This window comes from Crassostrea angulata, chromosome 6 (assembly GCF_025612915.1).
Source record: "Crassostrea angulata isolate pt1a10 chromosome 6, ASM2561291v2, whole genome shotgun sequence".
Taxonomy (NCBI): Eukaryota; Metazoa; Mollusca; class Bivalvia; order Ostreida; family Ostreidae; genus Magallana; species Magallana angulata.
The window spans coordinates 25,459,938-25,481,272 of record NC_069116.1 but is presented as its reverse complement, the minus strand read 5'-3'; the positions used below and the strand labels follow the sequence as shown (position 1 = coordinate 25,481,272).

Sequence of the window (21,335 nt, the reverse complement as noted above, 5' to 3'; positions counted from 1 at the left end):
TGATACGTACATTGACCCTGGAGACCTTGGTGATGGGTATACTGACCCTGGTCATGGGTGTACAGACCCTGGTGATAGGCACACAGACTCTGGTGATACGTACTCTGACCCTGGTGATAGGTATGGAGACCCTGGTGATGGGTATACTGACCCTGGTTATGGGTGTACATACCCTGGTGATGGGTATACTGACCCTTGTTTATGGGACTCTGGTGATACGCACTCTGAACCTGGTGATAGATATGAAGACCCTGGTGATGGGTATACTGACCCTGGTTATGGGTGTACATACCCTGGTGATAGGTATACTGACCCTGGTTATGGGTGTACATACCCTGGTGATGGGTATACTGACCATGGTTATGGGTGTACAGACTCTGGTGATGGGCACACAGACTCTGGTGATACGTACTCTGACCCTGGCGATAGGTATGGAGACCCTGGTGATGGGTATACTGGCCCTGATTATGAGTATACAGACCCTGGTGATGGGCACACAAACTCTGGTGATACGTACTCTGACCCTGGTGATAGGTATGGAGACCCTGTGATGGGTAAACTGACCCTGGTTATGGGTGTACAGACTCTGGTGATGGGCACACAGACTCTGGTGATACGTACTCTGACCCTGGTGATAGGTATGGAGACCCTGGTGATGGGTATACTGACCCTGGTTATTGGTGTACAGACTCTGGTGATGGGTACACAGATTCTGGTGAGACGTACTCTGACCCTGGTGATAGGTATGGAGACCCCGGTGATGGGCATACTGGCCCTGGTTATGGGTGTACAGACTCTGGTGATGGGCACACAGATTCTGGTGATACGTACTCTGACCCTGGTGATAGGTATGGAGACCCTGGTGATGGGTATACTGACCCTGGTTATGGGTGTACAGACTCTGGTGATGGGCACACAGACTCTGGTGATACGTACTCTGACCCTGGTGATAGGTATGGAGACCCTGGTGATGGGTATACTAGCCCTGGTTATGGGTGTACAGACTCTGGTGATGGGCACACAGACTCTGGTGATACGTACTCTGACCCTGGTGATAGGTATGGAGACCCTGGTGATGGGTATACTAGCCCTGGTTATGGGTGTACAGACTCTGGTGATGGGCACACAGACTCTGGTGATACGTACTCTGACCCTGGAGACCATGATGATGGGTATACTGACCCTGGTTATGTGTATACAGACCCTGGTGATAGGTCATGGGTAGATCTACAAGGGGTCAGTGACATGTTCACCCCTAATACCCCCCCCCCCAACAAAATAGCTCCTGAGTAAAAAAAAAAAGGAAAATAGATTTCTTCTTTCTTCCCCTCCTAGTCTTGCATTTTTTATTTATTTTGGACTAAGGTGTTTGTAGAACCTGGTGAATGGAACAATGCACGAGATAATATTGGTTTACATAAAGTCTTTATACTAGCATACATGTATGTAATGAAACCATGATATTTTGTTCAGGCACCTAGCATCGTAGCAAAGTGGGTTGAGGGCAGACTCATCCAATCTTGCCTTGAAAAAAAAAACAACTCAAAAATTCTTTTTAAATAATTGAAAATCCTAATCCGTGGGGGTAGGGGGCTAAGTGTACCTTTAACTTCAATTTCACAGTTTATTTCCTCTCTTTCATTTCAAATTTTACATGGTCCCAAAAACATTAGGGGGGGTGCAACTGTATGTTAATTTACTTTTTTATAAGTAAATTCAAGAAAAATATTTGCTGCGATAAAACGTGTGCTGGAGGGGGGCAGTTCCGTGTCCATGCCCCCATCCCAACCCCCCCCCCCTCCGATGCTAAGTGCCTGTTGTTTTCCTGTAACATTGATTTTGATTGTTCTCTCAATTATTTATTTAATTTTTTGGTGTAAAATCTAATGTACATAACATTTTTATCACTTCTGATCATATTTTTCATATAAAAATCGCATTTTTAAATTGCACATATATCAGTTCGAAGTTCCTCCAAATAGCTTTCGAATTTCCTTCCAATCGTTTACCGATCCCGATGGAAAGTTGGTTCACGCATGCGCATATCCTGGTTATAGTGCCTGGTTATAGGATATAAAAAGTACCCTATTCTATACCTCGAATTTCCTTCCAATCGTTTACCGATCCCGATGGAAAGTTGGTTCACGCATGCGCATATCCTGGTTATAGTGCCTGGTTATAGGATATAAAAAGTACCCTATTCTATACCTCCATGGTGTGAACAAACTTGAATGTAAAATATGGATGTTGAACAAATTTTTATCTTTTACTTTTTTCAGTCAGGAATTCACAGAACATTTTATACAAAATATACATGAATATCATTCAAGAAAAATCTATAAGATGCACAACAGTACTTGTACAAGAAAACACAGTAGACAGGTAAAAAAAATTGTATAACAGCTCAAAGTTCCTGGGATTCACACGGTTCAGTTAGAGCCTACAAGTAAATAGTTTATAAAATACTTAATGTACATGTGTCTTACTAAATTTTAAACACATGTTCACATGTGCATTGTATAGTACATGAAGCAATCCATTTGAGGGGGAATGGGACATTTTAGTATTGATACATATCAAAAGTTGATTCAATCCTTTTTAAATGAATTAATAATATGTATTAAAACATTTGCATACAGAGGCATTTTGGGCTTCTTTTCTATACCTTTTTTTCTTATATAAATTCGTGAGACTGGGGAATAATCTTAATATATTCTTCTACATTAATATACACCAAATTTGGAATTATTTATCTTTACCTTTATTCCTCCCCCAAAATAAAGTAAAATTTTAAGCACTCAGAAAATTATTAATTACGGTAGATACATTTCAAAACATCACCACAGAAAAATTACATATCACATTTTTCAAAAGAAACATAAAAGAAACTACTAGTTTCTCATATCTAAAAAATATCATAACACAGAACATTCTGTAGCAGAAATGTGTTTTTGTATGAGACAAAAATAAAATGCATGGAGTTCAGTGGATTGATATTACCATTGTTACTCCAGATTCATGAATGAAATAAAATACTCCATTGATTCACTGAACACAGTTTACAATAAAAACATACTAAATCTCTGTAGTTTTAATTTTTAAAACTACAGAAAAACGTATACATGTATTACATAAATACACATGTACATGTATGTGCACACATGACCGTGTCCAAATTATTTTTATTGAAACTGGACGGACTGCTCTTTTGATTTGTATCACAAAATTGCAGTATACAATGCCAAAACAACGTTTCCTCATTAAAAAAAAGACTGCACCTTCTTTCCAACACGAATCAAAGTTTACAACTACAATTTAATCACTGCTATAGTGCCGCTGAAAAATCAAGATGCACCGAAATTTAAGTTGGCTGCGATACGAGACCTTCTCTTGTTGTGACCCCCCTGAGCCTTGTGTGGCGACTTTTCTGAATTTTTCTGATTAGCGTTTCCCTTGGTAACAGATTTGGCATCAGGACCCACTTGATTGGCAGCCTGGTTCAAGTCCCTCTTTTTACTCCCTGCTGATGTGTTTTCATGTGTCCCCGATTCTCTCTTGTTTTCCACTCTTTCTGACCCAGTCCTCTCACTTGTTTCCTGTCCAGGATCGGACTCTTTCCTTTTGTTTGGGGTTTTCTGTTGTCTTGTTACCTTGAAATAAATATAAATAATTTATGATTGGGAGATAAATATATTGTAACTAAAAACACTTTATGTTATATCAAACAAGTACCATAAATGGTACGTTGAATTTTTACAAAAAAGTTCAACTGAGAAAATTTAAAGGCCTTTTCCTTCATATGAACCATTTCCTTTCATTATTAATACTAGTCTAGTAGTAACACCCTCCTTTCAACATGTACATGAAATATTTCCTCTATAATAAATCCAAGTACAAGAATTTGTTATGTTACACACCTGCAGCGGTACAAAAGGGTTGCTGTGAGGGTCTAGGTCTGATTTCCTGTCCTCAGGATTTGCTGCTCTGTCTCCATGTTTGCTGTTGTGACCACCAGACTGTGGCCTCCACTGACCCTGCTGATTGGGATGGTTGGGCCCCTGGTAATTACCTGGGTTCTGTTTGTTGGGACCATTATAGTATGCTGGAGGAGGTCTAAAGTTTCTATACTGTGGAGGTACATAGAACTGTTGCATGGGAGGACCATGATGCCTTGGAAGTCGCATGTTAGGACCCATATCTAAAATATAAGAAACACTGATAAAAAGTCAGTTCTTCTTACTAAAAATGGTCTCTTTCAGCACATATGCTTAGATTCCAAATGATCTGTAAATCATGATAAACACATGTATTTATCAAACTTAAATAGTGAATTAACTGATCATCAATACAACTTTCATCTGCATGTAACTTGCCTTTTAAATGAACTGACCAAAAACAGCCACCATGCAAATGCTTTATACTGAATATTATAAGTATATGAGCACATACATGTATATATTAAATAATAATGAATACATGTAGGTATGAACATTATTGAGCAAGTAAAATTTAAGGTATGCATAATTTTGTCAGTCAAAAAGTGGTACTTTACAAACTTGCATGAATATGAGCTTATCCGGCTTACAACAAACAGCTAAATAGAATCTAAATCATTTCAAAACAAGTCTTACTATAGGGTGGTAGCATCTGTGGTACTGGTTTGAATGCTGAATTTGGTGAAGCTAATTGTCTCATTCCAGGTAATCCCATCTGGGCATTCATTTGCTGTCCTCCCTAAAATTAAATACTGGGACATCAGGAATAATCAAATCTACATGTACGTTACACTCACTGCACATTTTTATATGTCCAATATCCAGCATTTCACTACTTGCTTCTTTCAATATGCATACATGCATACTAAGTGCATGTACATGTTCACCTCTCACTGCAAAGCAAAATTCTTTGCATGAACTGCATGTGTAAATGCACAATGTCATACTAGTATACCCTGTAATTATTACCGTAATTTGTATTGCTACTGAACTTGTAATACAAAAATTAACAAACAAAAAATGCTACTTGTATTATAAATGTACATGTTTTTAATCTTACAATCTGAAGAAGAGTAATAGCTGCTGCATTTTCAATGGCATCTTGCTGATTTCTCATCTCTGATCCCTTAAATCTAGCACCATCTGGTATTAATGTCACAATGCAGCTATAGGCACCGGGCTACAATACAAAGCAAAACATTCTTAGAATAATTACAGTATAGATTCATTTTACCTTATCTGTTGTTGTTCAAAAAACTAAACATATACATGCAAATGTAAATATATTTAATGAAATTCTGGCCAAAAATACATCTAAATAATATGTCCACCTCTTTACATGTATTGTGGTTTCAAAAAAATTTCAAAAAAACTTGTGGGCATCAAATTTTGTAGATTTTCAGAATTCCATGGTTTTGAAGATCATATTGGCTCTCCCACTTATTTAGCCATGCTTCCTTCTTACAGTAACATTTTTATTTTATCGATTTGCCAAAAAAACTGTGCCCAACAAACAGCGACAAGACTATAGTACTCACTTGTCCAACAAAATCATATCTAGGTTCGGGTTTTCCAAGTGACCTGCACCAGGTTGCAAGATCCTGCACCGGGTTCCTACGGTGTCCCTGGGGTGGCTGGGAAGGGTGGTTCCTCTGGCCTTGCTCCTGGTGGTCGGGGGCCTTCTGTCTCTGCCTGTCCTGTCCCTGAGGGGACTGACCGGGAGCCAGCTGGGTGGTGGGAGGTAGCTGCTTAGCACCTTAAGTACAGTGTGAAATACTAAGATTATTCAATTCTATTCTCACACAATCATGCATGTGTAAATACAGTAAATGACTGGTACAGTAATTATACAAGTACAAACTCTGAACTCATAATTAAAAGTAAGGAATTAATATTCATGTAAAATCAAACTCTCTCAGTTTCAAAAATCTTGTCTTTATTTTTCTAACAGTTATGCACTTTATAAAATAATTACAAAAGTTTGGGGCTCTTAATATTATGCTGTTGAAATTTTGATACAAAACAGCAGACTTCCAGAAATAAGTACTCCTGCTAGATAATTGCAGAAATAAGTACTAATGTTAAATAAGGAATCTACAATACTGTTATACACATGTACATGCTACCAAAGCAATGATCACTGAAGTTTAGTGATAAACTTTCTTGCTTTTTTATCAGAATGGTTAAAAGTGTGAGGATATTTTGAGGGGAAATAAAAGTAAAAAATATAAACTTGTGTTTGCATGTAACATGTACCATCAAACAGTTCTTGAACTGACAACTGCCGCATAAAGTCTTTATTAGTATTAGGTTTTGATGGTGAATTTGTGTTTTCTTGATCAGAACCAATTTTCAGCATCTGCTTCAGAGCTGCTGCAGTGTCCTACAAAACAAAAAATACAATCATACATCCAAACATGACCACCATTATTAAACAAATCCTGGGCTCAGAGAGAAGAACCAGACATCATTGAGATTGTAACCATCTCAAAGGGCCCGCATTTATAACGGACATGTAGGACAAAAAACATTTTATTTTAAAAGGACTCTGTTGTGACCTTAACCTTTAACTGAGTTAAGTTCAAGGTCATTGAATATCATTTATCCAACAAGCATTCTATGACTGAAGTACAAGAGAGAGAGAGGGTCATTAGAAATGATATCCTCTGGACAAGGATATTACAGAGTTCTACAATGATTTTGACTTTTGACTTAGAAACTTAGTTTAAGGTTACTGTACAACCATCTTTCATCATCTAGAGGCATGTCTTAGGAAAAGTGACATTCTGAGCCAAATTGGGCTAAGGTGAAAGAAAATATGGTACAGATAAAGATGTCACATGAATTGATGGAGAGACTGATAGTATTAAATGCCAAAAGAGCAGATGGACAGATGGATGACTATTCTTTATAAGGTGCCAAAGATCAGGGCACTATAACTACTTCATATTTTATTTACATGTAATGGACTTTCTCACCAATATTTGATTTTCATATCTTTCACTAACCTCAGCATTTGGTGATTTTTCTTTAGCTGTCTGCTCCTGGGCAGACTTGGCCTGATTGAACAGTTGCTCCAGCGTGGTGCTGGGCGGCTTCTGGTCGGCGGCACTCTGAGGAGCCTGGGGACTTGGGACCTTGTCCAGGGCCGCTGCTGCTTGGTCCAGGGTGATAGGCTTAGTTGTCTCCTTGGGTTTGCTGGATGTGCTGGATGACTGTAACTCTTTCCACATATTTGCAAACTCACTTTGTCCATCAGGAATACTCTGTAAACAGATAAAAATTGCCATACAAATAACATTCACCATTTGTAGTGAAGATTGTAAATTACATGTTTGTCATTTATCGGTACTATGTATAATTACATGTTACTGTACATTACATCATCATCATTTTGAACTGTCTATTCAGTTGCCAAGAATGCTGAAATGCCCATATCTCATACCTTGTAGTAATTAGAGAGAGAGAGAGAGAGAGAGAGAGAGAGAGAGAGAGAGAGAGAGAGAGAGAGAGAGAGAGAATATCATGAAACTTAAACAGGCAATATATGCACATGTATTTGTTAATTGTAGCACCAATTATTACTGTGATTGGTTAAAATTGCATTGGGTTTTTATGATAGCTGACTAATAATTGTTTATGTACCTTTCTTGAGCTGTCGTCCTTTTTAGCCTGCTGAGTTACTTTGGGTGTCACAAAAGTGGGCTTCACCGAATCACTGCCATCAAAACTCTGCTGTCTTAAATCTACATCCCTTTCCTTACTCTGTAAACACAATAAGCCAACATACTAGTCAACAACATATGGTAGTCAACTACTGTAAAATTGTGAGAGGCACATCTCGCGGATTTTAAATCTCGCTTTAGTTTTTCTGACAGATGTAAACTAAATGAAACTATACTAAAAATGTAGTGTTGGCAATTTTATATTCTTGCAATTTGATGAAAAACAGTTGAATTGCAGAATTAAGTACTTGCGTAAAATAAGGAATCTACAGTACCTGTGATTTATTCTGCTGTGACTTGATCTGGTTCTCCCTCCGGTTCTCCTCCTTCTGCTGCTGCCTCACGTCCCTGCCTCCATTCTGACCCCGCCTCCAACTGTCTCCATTATCGTTCCCCCCTCTACGCCAGGAACCTTCTGAACTGTGACCTCTATCGTTATAACCATCATAGTTTATATTAGCCTGGTAGTCTCCGGAATACCCCCTATCCCACTGTGAATTTCTCTGTCCCTTATTATAACCCCACTCCTTATCGTAATCCTGGTTCCTGCTGTTATCGTTCCGATTTTTCAGGCTACTGTATGACCCTTGACTTCCCCGGGAAGCATCGGCATAGGAATTGAACCCCCTACTTTGGTTTCCTGAGGGATAGGACTGCTGCCTTTGTTGGTACTGTACCCCTGAGTAGCTTTTGCTGTTCTGGAACTGTCCACCACGATGTTGTTCCTGGGCTGTTTGTGATCTTGGGTCTTTTGCAGCCCCATTTTTACGACATCCATGGGTGATGTTGATCATTGCTGCTGACTGAAGTCTGTATCCTCTTTCTGAAGATCCCCTGAAAGTGATCATTGATACTTAGCATACTTGGAATAATTTTTAACAATTAATTATTTTTCAGTACTCTAAAAGTGGTTATTGACGTGCTTGGTTAAGTATGCGTTTTCTGTAGTCAAGCAATACATGTTTGCATTATTTACCACTCTAAGGTTTTAATTCTTTGTACCTTATGTGCAGGGGTATTTTATGCGGTTTTAAGCTTAACTAGTGTAAGTTTCCCCCATGCATAAACCTCCCCCCGGCCCCATTTTTACAGTAACCCTTTTGCTTCTACCTGATAACTATTCCTCCAGGGAATTCCTCATCAAATATGATATCGTATATTGCATCTGCATCCTTTTCTCCTTTCTGTATTCCCACCACCGTCCCCCTTAGACCGAAGGGTACTGAGTAGCCAGTCCTGACGTTAACCACTCTGTCAAACATCTCGTACTGAACAGTGGGGTCTGGTACCACACCTCCTTGGATAATTAGAGGCTGAAAAAGATATAAATGGAGACTCACTATGTTTACTAAAGGAAATGTTTAAATAGAAGATAAGATTGAAGAGTAGATCTAATAGAGTAGTACTTAATATATCAGCTAATGGAGTTGTTTAAGTACTATAAGAGTCATGTGAAAAAGCACACAACTTTGAATGCACCATAGAAGGGTATTTGCACATTTAATGTACCGGTTTATGTACACATACAGTGAATGTCAAAACACAATTTTTAAAAGAAAAATATACCACTATGAATGAATCTGATAAAAAAGGGACTTAGATAGGAAAGTCATTACATGTTACAGCTCTTACCTTGTACAATAGATAAGGTTTCACTTGCATCTTCACTTTCTTCACATTCATCTTCTTTTTATTCCTCTCCTTCAGTTAAAAAAAAGCTACATATCAATACAACTCAATATTTCATTAACTATTTTAACAAAGAAACACATACAGTTGTTGTTGAGATATTTTTTTCTGTCAGTGACCCCGGGTGACCTTACATTGATGGTCTGAGCCTCTTTCTGGATGGCCTGGACCACTCCTTCGTCCAGCACATCGGCGCCCACTTTCTGGGGTTTGATCTGGGAGCAGGGCAGGGACTTCACGTACTCGACTACATTCTCCATGGTCTCTCTGCATTAAAAAAAACATCAGATACAAATTGCAAAAAAATATACATTGCATTATAAAATTAATATCTGAGTGAGTCAATATTCAATATTCATAAATAAAACTATTCAAAAATATTCTAATTTTCAAAAATAGATCTATGCTAAACTCACTTAGTGAATCAAAGTTTCTGGATTTTTAAAATATATACATGTAATCATGTGTATGTCTGACTTTTAAAAAATTCAGTACCTCAAATTTTTAAAGATATCTTCTTCATAGATCACATCATTCTTTTCTCTGTCCATGTTAGCAACAATGTCCCAAAGTTCTGGGAATCTACAGAGAAACAAAATACATTACCCAGGTACTATGTACAGTATAAACAGATGAAGCCAGATAAAGTTAGAAACTCAATGTACTTATATGTAATATATCTGACTAATATTTTAAACTCACTTAAAACTATATGTACATGATGACAAGAAGGGTAAACATTATATTTTTCTGCAAATCTATATCATTCAATCATGAATGATATAATGTCAACCTTCATGATTATTTTTAATACTTTGAGTTTTAATCAATGACAAAGAGTACCAAAGTTCTATCTTAGCGTGCATATTTCAAAAATTAGAAGGAAATTAATGTTTACAGTAATACTGACCAAAAAAGATAAATTAATGTAAAGTCACATCTATTCATTGAAATTTCCAAATTTGATAGACTAAGTAAAAAAAAAACCATTTTAAAAGTCTCAATATTAAACTTTTTTTTACTTTTCTAGGTATTCTAGAACTGTGTCTGAGGCTTTCTGGGAGTACAGCCATCCCTCTGGGGTCAATCTGGTATAACCTGGGATTTCCTCACACTTCTTAGTAAACTTCAGGTTCAGACCAATGTTCACCATGTGAGCGTCTTTGGGATTTGCCCGAGATCCAGGTTTGATGAATATACAGCCAGTGATTCGAGACAGAAAGTGGGAGCCGATTCCCAGCCACTGGGCTGCTTGGAACGAGGTGTAATACTGCTGGTTGTACCTCTGTTGAAAAATAAATTGTTACTGTCGGAGGAGACAACTAGACATACACAGCTTACATATTTATGTTTAAGTATACATTTCATATATTTACATGTACATGTATTAACTTAAAGGTTTCATTTATATTCCTGAGCATCAAATTTTCATAGATTAAGTAAAAATTACAGTTTCAAGAATAAGTAAATTCCTGGCCAAAGATCCTATCAATACAAAATAAGTGTTATTAAATGATGCACTTCAATGATTTTTCAAATTTATTGATCAACTCTAAAATAAAAAAAAAAATTGGTGTATGCTACAAATATTGTGGAAACTTCACATTATGACACATTCAACTACATGTTTGTCTTATTTCATTGAACATTACAAACCTCGGTATCGTTAAACTTTGCTAGGTTGGGTTCCTCCAGGGTGGTGACGTTGATCCTGACCCTGGGGCTCTCTCCTTCCTCCACATCTAACACCTCCCCCTGACAGCCGTAGTGTGGCCACCCTAACATGAAGGCCACCTCACCCACAGGGAACAACTCAGACAGGGTCTTGTACTGGCAGAAACTGGGGTCATGGACTGAAATATCCTGAAACCAAAGTAAAAAATGCACTATAATTTTACTGTAAAATACTGTGAAAATGCCTTTTACTTGGCTGTGTATTTTTTTTTATGGTTTTAGCACAACTCAGCTTTTGCTAAGTCAATGTCATGCATACATGTATGAATATATAAAAATAAATGTAGATGCAGATATAGTTTAATCAAATCTATGCTACATGTATGCTAAGTTGCTAAAATATTTTCCCACCAAATATCATACAATTACACGCTTAATATAACACATTTAAATTCTATAGATTAATGATTTTTTTATTTTAAGCATAAAAAACATGTACCGGTATATACATGTACTGATAAATATACATGTAAATGTACAAGCATTTTACAAGGTCATACATTCATATGTATTTACCAGTTCATATTAACATGAATAAAGCGTATGTTAACAATAACTAACCTTGACTGTGGCCTGGTAAACAAAAGGAACCGGGTTTTGAGAAAACTGTTTCTGAAGGGTAATCACTCCATGTGATCCACAACCAAACCTTCAAAATAAAAATAATTAGGGCTATTGCTGACATTGCTTTAAGCATACTTTTGATAATCACAAAATTAATGTTATTTTATGAACATACTAGAATGTAAAAAGTTACTTACGTTCTACCATTCATTGGCAAAGCTTTTAACAAGACTGAGGTATTTCCTATCACAACACCCAAACGGTCATGGTATCTGGAAATCAAGCATATCATTGTGTAAAAATCGTTATTCATAACTCTGAGACAAAATTAAAGACAAATGGTTTGTGCAAATTTTAATATACCATATACATGTACATGTTACGGAAACTTAAGTAAAATAAAAATATCTTATTGACTAATTGGATCTGTAGAAGATTTTTGAAATAAACAACCCTTATTTTCATTGTTCTCTTGGGAGAGAGCCTAGCCATTTATTTGAACAACCAGAAAGCCTTTTGCCAAAGGATTTTTTGGGTCAGGTTCGGTTGAAATTAACTAATTGTTCCAGAGAAAAGGTAAAAATGTGAGAAAAAAACTGCAGATTTTGACCATTGTAACTTGAGTTACCTTTCCTTGATGCTGGAGACCTCCTTTTGCCAGATATTGCACTCAGAGTTGTTCAAAACTTCTTTCACAATCTCTTTGACTTTTGGACCTTTCCCTCCCTTCTGATGAGCTTCCACCAGTACATACCTTAAGGTGGAATTGATTCATTAATAATACAGGTAGGTGATTTTCTACTGGTTTCACAAAAAGGTTTGACATATTTAAGTCATACACGTACAGTAAGCTGTTATTTACCTGTCTGTATCATTTGACACCTGAACCACTTTCGCTTCAAACAAATGAGGCCATCCTACATAGGTTGTGTTTCCCAACAATGTCTCTGCAACATCCTCAATATCTACTGGCTGGAATAAATTATCACAACCATTTACATATTAGTTTAAAATAACATCTCCTGATAAGATGCCCATGTACTGTGGTTTCATTTCACCCTACTTATACTCACTTTATCTGGATCTTCCAATATTTCCAGCATCATGTTTTCATTTCTGCTATTCATCTGAAATACTTTAACTCCTTCCTTCTTCAAGAAGGCCTGCCAATTAAAAAGCAAAAAATACGTATATGTACATAGCAAAACTTTGGTACTTGTTCCAATATCTTTATTATGAGAAGTTGAAAAGCAAATGGGTTCGAGAAAATTCATACATTGTGTTTAAGAGTGGAAAACTTTCTATTTCTTGTCAATTTTGTGAGGGAAGGAAATTAATTTTTTCTATATACATGTACATGTACATGTATTATGTATCTTTGAGTTTACTGAATTTACAAATTGCACCTTCAGTGGTATATTTGTGAGAGTAAGATATTTACCTTGTGGGGTATGTGTTTGAGGGTGGGAAAACCAGGAAAATAGACATCCAGTCGGACTTGTGGCATGAGGCCCTTCACCATTTTGTCTGGGTCCACTCTAAATGCATCGACTCCAAGCTCTCTCAATCTAAACATAAATATCAATGAAGTGTACCGCATTTCAATAGGGAGTAGATAACATATTCAGAGAAAAAATAAAATTTATTTGTTCGTTTACTCTTCCTAGTATAAATCAAGATAGAAAATGTAAATCCTGATCAATCTTACCTGGCATGGTTATTAATGATATCTGGGAATACATCGGGGATTGTTGAAGTACACGGCTCTAGCATGTCAGGTGTGTAATCATACAGAAGGCAGGGTCCATGAGCATTTCTTTTCTTCTCACTGGGCGACAGCTGATTTTCCACTGACTTCATTGCCTCTAACAACCTTGCCTGCAAGGCAAAACAAAACACAAAATATATATGAACATTTAAATATAGTGTTTACTTTTTTTAATGATGTGAACATGTATTTTGACTTTATGAGAGTGTATTTGCAGAGAACTTTTCAGTTTAAAAAAAAAAAATTTAATCTCCTAATACAAACAAAACGTGTATTTCAGATAACATACATGTATGTAATCTGTAGATGGAAACTTCTGTACATACATGTACATGTATTTTGTATTCAAATTACTGTATAAAGCATATATTCTGGTCACATTTCACACCTTTGTAACTCATACACATAAACATTTACGTACAATTAGACAAGAATATGTAATTTATTAAACATTAACCCAGTGATCCACCCACCTCGTCTATGAATGGAATGAGGACCACCGCCTCCCACTCTTGTTGTTTACCATTCAGGTCAGTCTGGAAATCTACTGGATAAAAGTCTATCACAGGCGAAATATCCTGGGTCATTAGTTTCTGTAATCAGATGAAGAACACATCGTCACAATGTCTGTAAATTTTTTATACGGGCATGCGCAGTGATGAAGTTTCCTGTGTTACTATTAAAGTTAAAGGGTACACTCTACCATAGAAACAAGCACTTGTATCTGAGAGACTGACCTGATAGGGCTCTGGTAGGAGCTCTTTGCTTGGCGCTGGTAACACGGCCATCAGCTGCTGGAATGGCAGGAATGGTGATCCCATCTCAAACTTGATTTCCATGTCCTTAAAGTCTGTGACATCACTGATGAAGGGAGCATAATGATGTGGGTAAAACCTGCAAATTAACATTTTGTTACATATTAAGACAATCAATTTTCCCCCATTGAAAATTCTTACAGGATTATTAGTATAATGAAAATTTATAATAAAAACAAAAGAGATAAAAACTCTTAAAAACATTAACTACTAAATTATTGAGAATATAAATTTATTAGGCTTTTTTAGCAGTAAAAAAAAGCCTGTTCACTCACCAGCTCCAAGATGGAACACCCTCAAAGTAGTAGAGCAGGATCCACTGAATGGCCCTCACATACTCCTCACACTGATCCCGCAGTACCTGCTTGTCAACATTCTCATACTCCAGCTTAGTCATATAGTAGTTCCTCTTATGGAGGCGGAATTCCTCGTCAAACGTATCGCTATCCTCGTCCTCCTCCTCAGCCAAATCCTCGGTATCCTCATCTAACTGAGACTTCTCTGATGACAGATATGAAACAAAATTATACACAATGAGCATATACACTGCACAAGTAGATAAATACAGAATGTTCAGTTGTTTAAGAAAAGTACAGGCAGATTTCATGAAGTTACTGTATCTTTAAGTAGTATACTGTACATGTATATGTACACTCATTAAATATCCAGCTTACCCTGATTTTCACTCGGCTGACCCTCCACCTCACTATTATCCAGAGACTCCAGTAACAAAAACTGGTTCAGATTATCCTTTTTGTTCTGGGTAAAAAATTTTAAAGTAGTTTTACAGGTATACACATGTACATATATCAATTAAAGCATCTGCATAGTTAATCTGGTTAAAATTGTTCAGAAGTTTTACAGATACATGTAAGATTCTGCACACCTTCCTGGAATTTCCCTCCATCTGCTCTTTTTCTGATCTTTCAGCTTTCTTTCCTTCAAACCATTTGAGATCTGTGAAAACTTCACTGAATTTATCCAAATCAAACTGCAAAAATAAACAAACATATACTAAATCAGAAATTTTATTTTACTTACATGATAAATTTAAGTAAATGTACTGCATCTGTTCAGCATCAAAAACTTTCTCTTGTAAAAATGTAAATGTAACAATATTAAATGTAAATATAACTGCCAAAAAATCATTTAAATATATTTATTTCTACATTAGATTTTCTTTCATGTAAAAATATTGTGTCTGAGTTTAACATGTAGACAGAGAATATAAAGACAAATATATTTAATCATATTAATGATTTTTATGTCTTACTTTCGCCAGTTCCTTCATGTATCTGTCAAATCTTTCTAGATTCAAATGACCACCTTCATTCATGTACCCTACAGTAGTTATAAAACATATTACTACATGAATTTAAAGTATTCAAAGCTCCTGGAATTGTTTCATTTAATTATGTAATGAATTTTAAGGCAAATTAATATAAATGTAAACATAAACACAAAGTTCCCTTCTATGACTTTTAATATGGAAATCAGACATTTTTCTCGATAAAAGTGTTACATGTACCTCCGCATTCAGGGAGAATTGTCATGTAGGTTTTCCAGAGTAAGGGGAGAGCATCGTGGTGTATGTGTAAGTGAGGGAGGTGGGGGATGAAATCATTGCCCACTAAGAAGCCCATCAATATCCAGTCATCAATGATGTTCTCCAGGCTGTAACCAAATGGCAGCTTGTCCTAAATAAATTTAAAAAAAATTCCCAAGATTTGAACACACAATGTCATGTTAATTACAGGTCATATCATCAGTCAAGTACATGTTCTGTGAATTAATAGGTATTCTTCTGGTATATATGTTATCCATGGATTATTTAGAGACAATGGTCCTATCAATACAATTTGATATCAGATGTCTTTCTTAGATGAGCATTTGATCTCTGTGGATCAACTTAACCAAAAAAAAAAAAGGCGCTCAATAAAATACTGATGACTGCAAAATCAGTCAATTCTTTAGGGATTTGAGAAATGGGCAGATGTTTTTTTATATAAATGTTGTAAATATAAATTTGATCTGACACTGAACTAACAACTGAACATTTTAGGCATTTGAACACCAAAACTATGTGACTTAGGTAGATAAAATTCTACCTATTAACTAAGTAGCCATGCAAAAAGATACATATAGTTTACCTTCAGAAAGGAGAATTCAAAATCAAGATACTCTCTGAATAGAGAGAGGTGAAGAAGATGAAAGGTGGTCTCTTCAGGTGTGGCTGGTCTATAAATTACAAAAACAACCCAACACATTACAAGATTCATAAAATATACAGTGCACTTAAAGAAATTATCCACAGATAAAGGTAACATTAACCTATGACCACCCCCCCCCCCCACACACAACTGCAAATATTTGATTACTATCAAAACATATATCAATAATACACTGTATACAGAAAGTAAGGCATTTTTTCCTTGAACACAGGTATACCTTTTGTTCCTGTCTTTTTTCCCACCAAACCTGACTTCCTCTCTCAACAGTGAGAAATGTGGTTCATGAGTGGCCAAACCCAGCATCATCTGTCAACATCAAATAAACAATGTACATGTTTCTTCAGTCAAAATGTAAATATTAAAGAAAAAAAACATTCTGGAAAGCACACTCTTTAGTTAATTTATATAAACAAGTAATAAGACAGGGATATATTATATCTACAGAACTAATCCATTATAATCAGCATGTTATGATCATCACTCACAAGATCTGCATCCAATCCGTACAGACAGTGGCGTGTGTTTGCGTCATAGTCTGGCTTAGATTTTTGACATCTAATAAAGTCCATGACCTTATGTTCCCCTTCCCCTGGTGTCTGAAATATAGAACAAAGAGCAGTGTAAAATGCAAAGAGGTCACACCACTTTCCTTTAAAAATAATAAAGTTGGGGGTATTGATATGGTGTAAAAACGGGTACAAATTTACCGTTACACTAGGTATTAAGGAAGCTAACAAATTAAATCATAATTTAAAATAGGTATAAATGGCCACTTTTTACAGCATCACATACAAGTCAAAATCTTGTAAATAAAACCAAAAAAGAACTTGTACTAGTAATACAGTAAAATGTATAATTATGAACAATTTAGTCTAAGTGGATGAAGAGAAAATCAGAAAGGCTGAATTGTTCAAAGTACAATACAATGTATGTATTTAATCACTATCTTACGATTTTACCTCATGTCCAGATAGGTACACATCCACTCCATGCCATAATGGATCACTGGAAATTTTGCTGGTAACAAAATACTTTAACTGTTCATGTAGCTTCACCATGAACTCTGTTCCTGTAAGAGGCAAAGAAGAAAAGTTATTTCTGTTTCAGTGACATTTGATTTCAGAAATTGTGAAGAAAATATTGAAAGTGTGGCCAGAATACACATTACAGAATATGATAATGATTATGGCAAACCAGAATACTTTACCTGGGGTGATGCAATTTGAATCAAATCTCTTTTCTGTAGGCAGAGTTTCCCCGGATTCTCTGGCCTTTCTTTCCAAAGCCTCTGCTTCTCGTGCAGACCTAAAAATTAGGTTATATATGAAATATTGAAAAATATCAACTATCAATTTCCATCTTCATGAAAATGCATACAACTGCCAGTATATAAAATAGCAAGAAAGACAGATTTTACACTATTTGTATGTGGCAGCTCTTTTCTTTCTTATTTTTTCAATTCTTGAAGTAAGTTCAGTGTCAAATTTACATTATAAGCATAATTAGACAGAATATGCTATTCAGACCTAAATCTTCTGCCACGCTGCTGATTCATTTTTGCTCTTGGTGCTACTCCATCTATTGCCATGAAAAACACTTTCCTGGGTTTAATCATTCGAAACAAAAACTACAAAGAAGAAAAATTCATTAATAACTTCATCACAACTTAGAACATAAAAAGAGTTGAATCAGAAAATGGTGTACTATCGGTAGTTCAAAAATTCATTTTTTCTTTACCTCCAGATAATGAAAAATATCCTTAAATATTTTCTCCTCTGTTATTCTAAAGTGAGGATTATCATCTTCGGGATGTGAGCAAACATGGATGATACCATTCATGTCCAAATATAAGTTGTCAAATTCAGGAATCTGCAAAAATTTGTAACATTGAGGATATTTAATACTCTTAATACATTGTATATAGCTAAGGTATTTACCAGTATCAAATAGATTGAACAAATTTCAAAGTGCATATTAAAAGAATTCAAAATTAAGATTTTTATTTTAGAACACTTATGGTAAATTCAGTACCCTAAATACAAAAACTTTATACTTTTAATGAATTTAGAATTGTACTTAGGTGTGAACAACATACATGTACTATTCAAAGAATTTGTATTTGGACAGAAAATTTACTTCATATCAAGTTGAATATGTTGTCATTGGTGTTTTTTTTTCTATATTCCAGGAACTTGTCAAAAGAAACATCTCAAATTACTGCAATAGTCTGTTCTAGGTGTACCTATTCCATGCACTTGTCTGTGTTGAAATGTGCCATAAAAGCATAACATAATACATGGATTCTAACTTCAAATTAATTGGAGCATAACCCTCATGTAAATTGTAACCTTTTAATTTATACTATCAAATGAAGCACACTTACACTGTCCAAGCTTTGTACTAATCATTTTGAGGTGTTAAATTACTTGGTGAGCAAGGTTTAAATACCATTTACATGCATGAGTGATAATTAAATGCCTGTAGTCATGCAATACATGATTTTGGGGAAACATACAGGCGTTTGAAATCCAAATGTCAAAATGAGAGTAAAAAGCAACAAATGATAGGCTATGCTAATCACTCTGAAAGTGAAAGTTATTGCAATTCATAAGATAGGGTGTGCTCCACAAATATAAGTTATTATAGATACCTGAGGCTTGTTAAACAGCGAGGGTGCTTGACAAAAGCCTGCATCAAATATTTTGGTGAGCGCTTTCAAGCACTTGTATAGATACCTGACGCTTAATTGTTAAACAGCGAGAGTGCTTGACAAAATACTCTATCCATGTATCAAATATTTTGGCGAGCGCTAGTGAGCACTTGCTCTGCTACGCATGCATCTTATGTGCAATTCAAAGTGAACATAATCACCGATAAAAGAGTCTATGATAAGATGATATAAGGATGTAATTGTTCTTTACATAAAGTGCAAATATATTACTACACCTGGGTCACATCAAAGTCCTGAGGTCCCAAACAGATATTGGAACATATGTGCTTATAAATAACCATTTAATTGTTTCCTGATTTGTTTTATTACACTTGTGAAAGTTTGAGATTCACCAACTGTCCTCTTTGACAAAAGCCGGGAATCATTCCAATTTCAAACCTAAATTTTAATAAAAAATATAATTTACCTGATATTCCTTGACGGTCTCGCTGAGACATGGATATCTTTCACTAACCCATCTATAGAACTTAGGTACACCCATGCTGATTATTCTTTGTAAGAAAACATATACGAATCTATACAATCTTTGTAAAATATGTGTCTAATTGTGAAACAATCTTCTTCTTCACCGGAAGTTGTGTTATTGTATACTTTTCATAACTTCTCCACGTTGAAGAGCTCCACTTAACTTACACGACAACTTCCCTTTTTCATTCTCTTCATTCTTATTCTGAATAGTTTTGGGAAAGAAGTTTTGACTTCAGCATGGACTTAATGCAGTTTCTACCGGAATCGTTTAAGAAGATTCCATGCCACATGGTAGTGTTATAACGTTTATTCAATTTTAAATATTCTAATGTAAATGTCCTCCATATGTTAGCGTTTGAATTTCCTCGTAACAAGATTAACTTATCTATTTTACCTTGATGTATAAGACATATTCTATGTATAAATACGGTTAAGCAGCATACTGCATGAAACTATTTACAGGACTATGAGGGACAGAAGCGAGCAGAACAGCTATTTCAAGTCATCATCATTTTATTTGGGGTAAGTTGTGAAAGAGAAAATAATACAAAAAATGTCATTAGAAATTAATGGTTACAAATAAAGCAGATTTTTAAAGTTAAAATATGTTTAAATCAAAATTAAAATATATAATATCTTCATCATTGCAGGTTGTAGGGTTCATTTGGGGTTACATCTGTCAACAGTTCTCACAGACCATGTACATCTTACTTGCTGGATTTGCGCTATCATGCATTGTAAGTAAAACTCCAATCTGTAGTTCACAAAGAGAGCTTACTATTGTTTTTCTTAAAATTATTTATTCTATGTATATGTTCAAAATAAAAGAATGTTCCTTTGTTTAGTTGACTCTACCTCCTTGGCCAATGTTCAGACGAAAACCGCTCCAGTGGCAGAAAGAAAGGCCAGAACCATCATCAGATCAAAAGGAGGCCAGTACTCCATCCCAGACTTCTCAGAAGTCAAAGAAAAAGAAGTAAACTTGGACCAAAATCAATAGGTGTTGGTGTTGTTATGACGTGATATAATATTTGTGTATGTGAATCTGAGGTGACTGCGACTGTGTGAGGATTTTCAAGACTATTCAACATCATTCTGCAACACGTTTAGTGTGCTGCAATTGATTATCTCATTTCAGAAAAAATCTCATCCCCTTTTATCTACTTTTAAATATTAATAATGCAAATTGTCATTGAATCTGAAGATCATAATCACTGATGCATTTTAGGTAAAGCAATCATGGAGTCATTTGAATTCACTTCTTGAAATATATAGTGCAATAGTTATACATGTACTATAAGGCTTTTTACATGTGAATATTTGTATATGAGAATGTTGACACTTGTCATTAAAGATATAAAAATAAATGTCTGAATATGTACCGGTAATTCTTTCTTTTGATTTTTATCTTTTCAACATCAACAGTGGATTCTCAGTGACAAAATTTATTATTTTAAATACCACCAAACAAGCAAATAAGAGACAGTTGTAAGACATATTAGCTATTTTTTATATAAAGTCATGAAGGTAGGGGATTTCTGTCAACTTAGCTAGAATTTAAATTTTTTTTTTATTACCCAGTATTCCTGATGGAGAATATTTGTACATTATGATA

General features: G+C 35.5%; 2 protein-coding genes across 2 annotated transcripts; one reads left to right on the top strand and one right to left on the bottom strand.

Annotated features, from left to right (window-relative positions):
- Positions 1-2,239: 2,239 nt before the first annotated feature.
- Positions 2,240-19,824, bottom strand: LOC128188639 (5'-3' exoribonuclease 1-like). The gene is made up of 37 exons (XM_052859805.1): positions 19,659-19,824; positions 18,259-18,390; positions 18,048-18,148; positions 17,729-17,826; positions 17,481-17,590; positions 17,007-17,117; positions 16,739-16,827; positions 16,441-16,528; positions 15,819-15,987; positions 15,564-15,631; positions 15,177-15,281; positions 14,965-15,049; positions 14,566-14,791; positions 14,213-14,369; positions 13,949-14,068; positions 13,416-13,585; positions 13,149-13,275; positions 12,781-12,870; positions 12,570-12,679; positions 12,336-12,461; positions 11,905-11,979; positions 11,705-11,792; positions 11,066-11,272; positions 10,432-10,694; positions 9,905-9,991; positions 9,544-9,676; positions 9,353-9,421; positions 8,831-9,033; positions 7,996-8,554; positions 7,641-7,760; positions 7,004-7,261; positions 6,252-6,378; positions 5,534-5,751; positions 5,056-5,175; positions 4,632-4,734; positions 3,918-4,198; positions 2,240-3,650 (listed from the first exon to the last, which is right to left on the bottom strand). The coding sequence occupies exons 1-37, from the start codon at positions 19,731-19,733 to the stop codon at positions 3,345-3,347; spliced, it is 5,574 nt and encodes a 1,857-aa protein (XP_052715765.1). The 5' UTR covers positions 19,734-19,824; the 3' UTR covers positions 2,240-3,344.
- Positions 19,825-19,851: 27 nt separating this feature from the next.
- On the top strand, positions 19,852-21,101 carry LOC128188640 (signal peptidase complex subunit 1-like). Its single transcript, XM_052859806.1, has 4 exons — positions 19,852-20,011; positions 20,183-20,242; positions 20,371-20,457; positions 20,566-21,101. Exons 1-4 carry the CDS (start codon positions 19,958-19,960, stop codon positions 20,698-20,700), a joined length of 336 nt encoding a protein of 111 aa, XP_052715766.1. The 5' UTR covers positions 19,852-19,957; the 3' UTR covers positions 20,701-21,101.
- Positions 21,102-21,335: the final 234 nt, after the last annotated feature.